At 41.2% G+C, this 7,515-nt stretch overlaps 2 protein-coding genes across 2 annotated transcripts in view; one reads left to right on the plus strand and one right to left on the minus strand.

Moving 5' to 3' along the window:
• Positions 1-7,515, plus strand: part of dtnbp1b (dystrobrevin binding protein 1b) — a 555,482-nt gene that overhangs the window by 270,976 nt on the left and 276,991 nt on the right. The gene's annotated exons all lie outside the window — the stretch shown is intronic.
• pag1 (phosphoprotein membrane anchor with glycosphingolipid microdomains 1) overlaps positions 1-7,515 on the minus strand; it is a 53,118-nt gene that overhangs the window by 20,513 nt on the left and 25,090 nt on the right. The window contains exon 2 of the mRNA XM_020597557.1: positions 782-1,007. Within this exon, the coding sequence (XP_020453213.1) occupies positions 782-963 (182 nt within the window). The 5' untranslated portion in view covers positions 964-1,007. The remainder of the gene's footprint in view (positions 1-781; positions 1,008-7,515) is intronic.

Raw genomic sequence — 7,515 nt, forward strand, 5'->3', positions numbered from 1 at the left:
TCCGTCCAGCTTTCTCCAGCTGACTCCTTGATTCCCTTGAAGATCAGGTTTTTTCGCTTGGACTGTACTTCCAAATGCTCCATTTTATCCGTTATGGCTATTAGACTCTCACAAGTTTTGTAGACATTATCCCTTGCTTCCTTGGTTTGTATTTTCTGTTCACCCATGGCTGCTTTAATCACATCCACATCTTGCTGGGTAAACTGCAGGCATTTTAATAGTTGTAGAATTTGTTCAAAGACTTGAAAATGTAGAAGATGTGAAAAATGGTAGAACAGACAAGAGGAGCAGTAAAGACGTCTGCTCTCGCTTGCAACCCAGAAATTGACATCGACATCATCATTTCTTTATATGTGCTGTGCCATCTTTCACAGGACCTACATCTGTTGTTTTCTTTTATTTATTTATCCAAATGTGCTCTACTTTGAAGTTTTTCTTGACAGCACACATACTCATTTATAATTGTAGTCATATCTGAAACCATACTTCCCTAAAGAGCTTTTCCTCAGCTCTTACTCAGCACCATTGCTTTTCAACATTGTAGCTATAATTACAGCAGTTAGGACTGCCCTCTCCGGTATTTGTTATATTTTCAGCACTACAATGCACAGCTGGCATTTCCAGGAAGAGTATATCCGCTTTAGATAGCTGGCACTGCTTGATGTGGGATTATCTAAAACCAGCAAAGTGTCAGCCTTTCCTGACATCTACTAGATACGTTTCCTAGAACAATAACTTCAACGGCCATCATATACAATAGGTCAGGTGTGATGGTGCTCACCCCTGGCAGCTAGCACACAGCAGCAGCAGCACAGAGACCAGCAACAGGGTAGTGAGAATGCTGAGGGTGACGACCAGGACCAGCTGCTCACTGCCCAGCCACGACCCAGCAGTAGCTGCTGCCCTTGACCCAACGACACCTGCCTCTGGGCCCCACCGCACTCCACTCAGCACCGGAGCCATGACGCATCACAATGTGGGAGGAGAGGGCATCAGACAGGTACCAGCTAACAAAAACAAAACAAAGCAGAAAAAAAAGACAATATTTTGTCATTTTTGTCAAGAAAAAAAGAAATTACAAAGAATAATTATGTTCTTACTGTAGATTATTCATTCTTCGGCTGTAACAGCTTTGAACAACTGGAGTTCACAATACAAATAAATATATAGTGGAACAATGCATTTTTCATCATTTCCCAAATGATTATCAATGAGGATAAAGATGGTTTAATCACTTCAAAGTAATTTTGATCTGTCAAGCTAACAAAATGAAGCATGATACAGCAACTTCATTGCGATGAATAACAATATCATCTCTCAATCTGACATTATTTTAAACTCTAACCTTTGTGCACCTACTGAAATGTCCCTAATCATTCACACCTTTCATTACTTCTAAAGAACCAATCATTTAAGGGATACAGCTGGTATTATTCTACATTTCTGGAACCAAAACCAACAATACAATAGAATAGGTCACAAATATATACATTTGAAATGGTTTCCAACAACAGGTCATGTATGGTAGTTTTAGTAAATGTCACCAAAGAGAACAAATAGTGTATTTCTTAGGGGCTATTTTCAGCTGTGGATTTGGTTCTTTGGTCAGTATTTATGGGGGCTGGATAGTAGTAGTATACAGTACTTACTGAAAATAAACTGTAGCACCTGTGTTTATTGTAACAAAGAACAGGCCTGTCAGGCCTTTGCTACACCAGTAATACTTGTTAGTAGGATAAATGCATTGTTTCTTTTGGTCTTTGGGATTTGTTGATATTAAGTAAAATGTACAGTATCACCATATTGTCATCAGATCTGTGTATCATTCACCAGCAGCTCGACAGCAGCCTGTGCACAGACATGGCCAGCAGGTGGCAGCACAGAGTGGCATCATACTGCAGTGCCTCAGTCTGCTGCAGTGACCCTCACACCAGAGCCCCCACAACTGGTGTCTGGCCTTAAAACATGGCATAAGCAATCCCATCACGTCTCAGCCAAAGTTGGGTTTCACTGAACTGATAAAACCCCTGATGTTATCAAGGATGATTTATGGGGCTGTGTGGTATTGTGGGTGAGTCATGATGGGGTCTCTGAGTCTCAAAAAACTCCAAATATGTCTAGTTGTGGGTTTGTGTTCCACTGTGTGTATGCTACTTGTGAAAGTGTGTGTGTGAGGACATTTGGCACTGCAGTGACTGTGATAAAGATAAGGGGCACTGTGGGGCAGGAATGAAAAGAGGATCAGAAAGAGAAAGATACAGTGAGAGACTGACAGAGAAGGAAAAATATCACACAAAGTCAGGAGTGTTGTCTCTCTGGCTAGCAACCTGTCTCCTTTCTCTTGCCTACCCTTATCCTTTCAATCAGCAGAAAAGACAGCAACAGCAGATCTGGCAAGGATCAGTGACAAAACTATGACAGCCTATCTATCTTCATCTATTTTCTCCTGCTGTGTGCACAAGCTAAACTCCTGCCTGGTGTGTCTGTATGTGTGTGAGTGTACAGAACATGTGTATTGTGCACCAGTGGCCAAAAACCCCACTGTCTCTCTGCTTGCCTATAATGCAACTAGGGAGAGTGGGAACTGGGGAGGCGTTCCTTGTCTTTAGCAGCAAGGAAGTTTTGTGGTGAGTCCAATGGAGCTGCAGAAGCCAATTTTAACTTCTTCAAAGGACACAGAGGAATTCCTGGTTTTGTTGAAACACCGGTTGTGTTTTCCTGGATGAAAAATACACCAGGGTTCATGTTTTTACCAGTGTGAGTTGATGGCAAAAAGCAAACACAACCTTGCCTTCACACCTTGAATGATCAGTCAGGTCGGCCTCACCTGGAAGGCAGCTGATAAAAACACTGCGTAGCGGAAGTAAAGCACTGAGCTGAATTATATCCTTGGAGGGTGGTGTTGTTCTATGTCTGTGTAGACTACAAGTGTTTCTATGCATGGACGTAGGCCGTGCAAGTATGTGAGTGGGAGAGTAATGAGGTAACTGTGAGTATGTTTGTGTTTTTTAAAAACCCCTATCAAATGCATATTGAACAACAAGCTGGTTGCAACATCTTGGCCTCACACACTTTGTTCATGCACAGTTTAGCAATGTGTGGTATTTCCACTGTCTTGCACACATGACACACACACAAGGTCCAGTTTATTGATCGGTCAGCCTGCATACCTGAGAGGATAATCACCATCTCTGAATCATATTAAAGAACACATATCTACATGTTTAACATCATTTTCACACAGGCTGTGGTGTTTTAATATATAAACACCTGAATATTAGTTGTATATTAAAAAGCAAACACCCTCTCACTGTAAGATTTTGACCTTGACCTTAGTTTTGCTGGGAGTTAGTTAAACTATGAGTCTGTGGTCAGAGTGTTGTCGTTTCTTCCATGACTAATACTGGATGAATTCCTCATCTGGACTCGTCTGAGAGGCTCATGTCCAGGTGTCACTATCTGCCAGTGTGTCTCCACTGGCAGTTAAACCAGAATAATTATCGGCTGCCACGGCACTCTGTCGCCATGGCAACCTTTCCTTCTACTCATCAGAGCTATTTATGGCAGAAGAGAGAGAGAAAAAAACCCACAGAAATGTTTTGGATGCAACTCATAGAGGACCAGTCACCTGCAAGTAGTGTGTGTGTTGGTTCTGGTGAGCGTGGTTGTGCATGTTTTTATTAGCATCTGTTACGGGGAAGATCATGTGATACAGTCAAACGCTCCAGACCAACTTTGGAATGGACCTTATAGCCTGATTCATTCATCAATTATTGTTTCCAGGGTTGAGAATGAACTTTCAGACTCAAGCTGTTTCATTTCACCAAAAAATAACCACTTGATGAGACTATTAGTGGAGTCCTGTTAATTCTGACCTTCATTTCATGTCGTCCTCCTCTTTTCTGTCTGTATCTCTACTGTCAAATAAAAATGAGATTGGGACCAAATGCCAAATTTGAGCAGGCCACAAAAATTTCACATCTCACTGGACTTGTCTGAACATGCTGAAACTGGAAAGAAGATTCGTAATAACTGATTACAATTAAAGTTTAAAAAGAAAACTAGAAAAAAACTGGTCAATTTATAATATCATGATACACAGAAAAGCATGGGGCGTTGCACATACTGTATTTGAAGCTACAACTTGTCAAGATAAACTTGATTTATCTTTTAAATCGACTGATCATTCTAACATTTTTCAGTTTGTTGGCTTTAGGATTCAACTATTATTCTCCTCTCTACTGTTCATCTACATTTTAACATTTACCCAGTAAATGTCACTTGTAGCCACATTGGCTGCTGTTCAGCAAATATTATGTGGCTTTACTTTGGTTAAGGGTAACATTAAATTTCCTCTCCAGAACATTCCTTGTATTTACAGCCCTCCTCTTTCATTCTAGTATTCCCTGTCTCCCACATTGCCCTAACACATTGTAGGTCATTAAGAAAACATCAAACCCATCTTAACTGAACCTGTTAAATATAAGCACAGATAACATTACTGACATACTTCTCTGCTGAGTATGGAATATGTGTGGAGTAAGCCATCCATTCTTCCCCTTCCCTACTTGATAAATAAAACAACAATAATAATAATAACAATAGAAGAAAGTATCTTTTTCATAGAGGAAAACCCTTCACAGGCCACCGGCATGTCATACAAGACAGCGAGCCAAGGACTACAACTGTGCTGACTTATGCCATCATTGTGTTTCTCCTGGTGCTTTCAGGCTTTGATGAAAGAAAACAGAAGCCTTGGGAGAGAGACCATCGTGTGCCTGTCTTCTGTTTCATGCCATAGAAAATAACTACCTGGAAAAGTCATTTGAAAAGGAATGTGTTTTGGGAATTAAGAGCAGAATTCCAAATTCTACCCTCACCCAGCTGTACACACACACCTGCACACACAGAAGGCTAACCACAAGCACTATTACTACACACGTTTCCAAGCAAGAAACCAGAGCCAAAGAGGCAAGGAATCCAATCTGAAGCCTTCTGATCTACAGGCTAAGACCCTACCTGTTGGAAAAACACAAAATTATCATCTAAACACAAAGCAGTGCTTCAGCTTCTGTGAATGTGTGGCTATGTGACACCTCCCTCTGCAGAGTCCTTTGGGTGCACGCAAACAGGAAAGGTTTACAGTTGGATGGCTGCTGAGAAATGAGCTCTGGGAAGCTTCTCACTGGAGAGCCAGAGGCATTTCCACAATAATAAATAATCCAGATTTTAGGGGAGAAAAAAGCCTCAGCCTTCTTAAAGAAGTCATGCTTGTGTGCAGCACTGTGAGAAGACTGTAGTAACATTTCTAAAATTCTATAAAGGAGTTAGTAAAAAAGAAAGTGATGGAGTTTATTCCAGACAATAAGAATTTTGCTCCATTTGCAGAGACTGTTTTTTGTGCTCTGTTTGGGGAAATGAACTGGGATTTTATTGTTGCAAAAGCACTACTTTGTATAGTTTTCTGTGATCCTTCTGGGCAGCGAAAATGTCAATACATGCAAATGCATACGAATTACTAATACGAATATATGCATATGATCACAGTTTGTGGTTCTGCAGAGACTAAGCACAACTCCAAAACAACACAGAACCCTGCAGGGTCTCTGTACTGTTTTCGGCAACACTGTGCAGCAACGTTCAAATATAGCTATACACTGAAACAGAAAAAAAGAACCTCTTCACATTAGGCTATTGCTAAAAAGCTCCTCTATTACTCAGCCACAGCATGTTAGCTAGTGGTTGTCAGAAGGGGAATGCCTCTTCTGCTGATGTTATAGTATCACCAGGGAGATGTGGGCTTGGCTAAGGTTAATCAATAACTTTCCAATCAGTGTTATGTGCAAACACGGACACACGAAAGTTACCAGCATAAAAAATACACATCATTACACGTGTGACACTTTTACACATACATATATTTATGCATCACATTATATATTCACAGGAATTTAAATGCAATACTAGTTATTTTAAAGGGCTTTAGGGGGATTTTCATATTATTATAAAAAGAGACAATGAAGATAGATGCATCACCGCTGTCCAGCCTGTGTCCTGACCTAAGGCCATTTGGATGGTTGGGGGTGGAAGAAATGGGGGAAGGGAGAAGAAGCATAGGGGGCTGTTGCTAAGCGGGAGGGAATGTAAGACAAAGAGAGAAAATTGGAAGCAGAAATCAAGATGTACAGAAAATATACTGCTTCCAAAAGAAACTTGATAAGTGAGACAGAAGATAACATTAAGGAAGATATGAAAAACAAAGAGAAGAAGGGGGGAAAGGTGGAGGCACACACTTGGCCACCATATCACACAGCCATCCCCTGCAGTGCAACAGGGACACTGCCTTGACTGAGATAATGCAATTAAGTACATACACATGCAGAGACACAGCCATACAGTAGTAGTTGAAATAATTACATCACCACATAAAAAGAAACCCAGAAGGGTCAGTTCATAAATGGGGAGTAAGTGAAGCCAGAGGGCTGAGACAGGCTGACACCTCTATATGTGTGTCTCTGGGGGCTTGTACGATCGTGAAAACAGGTGCTTCTGATCAAGGGACATAATCGGTTTCCATGGCAACACGGCCCCTCTGAAGGGTTAATGGTTTTAGCCTGAGAAACTGATCTATGTTCCCTAAACATAATGTAGCAGCATTCCCCATTTTCTCTCTCCCTCTCTCATATCACAGATATCTTCATCCACACAGAGGACCTCAATCTTTCTAGACACAGTTGCTATATCTGTTTCAAGGAGCAGCATTTACAGTATATTGATCTCCATCTGGGTGTATTTTGACACAATGTAAAGCATTATCCCCAAGCAGATAAATGTTCCCCTCCCTGAAGGCTTTTATGGTTCAAAGAGATACAACAGCCCTGCAGCATTTTGTAACTCATCCTCTTGTCAGTGTACTTGTCTCCTTTTATGATAAGCCCTTCACAACCTCATTTTGCTGCATGTTACAGGACATTAAGGTCTCGTAGATCTAAGTTCAGGAATTCAACCTTTTCTTGCCCTCTCTTCAATCCCGACCAGCTGCGGTGCAACAGAAACAGCAACATGTGTCCTCTGTCTTCACCATGAATGACAACGCTCCCTCCCTTTTGTTAAGCACTTCTTTGGCTGATCCTGACCCTGCAGGGCCATTACTGTCCACAGAGGTTCTCTGTATATGAGCAGCATTTGTGTAAACATGTGTGTGTGCCTGTAATATTAGCCTCTAGTTAATGTCATACTGCCCCAGGGGAAAGATACATTTCCTGTCTTCCTCTCCTGGTTTTGAGGACATTGATGACCATGAAGTCTTCAGAGGCCTGCAGATGTTTTTCTCACTCAGAAACACAACTGAAAAAGGAGTGGTAACCTCCTTGTATGAATTAGTCTATATTTTTTACACTCATTGGTAGAGTTCTTCCTCATTCTATGACCTTATCTACCCTATTATCATCTTTATCTTCTTTTTCCCGGCGCCTCAGGATGGTGCACTGCATTTAGATCATTTGGGCTTGATTC

Source organism: Monopterus albus, unplaced genomic scaffold (genome assembly GCF_001952655.1).
Source record: "Monopterus albus unplaced genomic scaffold, M_albus_1.0 scaffold34.1, whole genome shotgun sequence".
Taxonomy (NCBI): domain Eukaryota; kingdom Metazoa; phylum Chordata; class Actinopteri; order Synbranchiformes; family Synbranchidae; genus Monopterus; species Monopterus albus.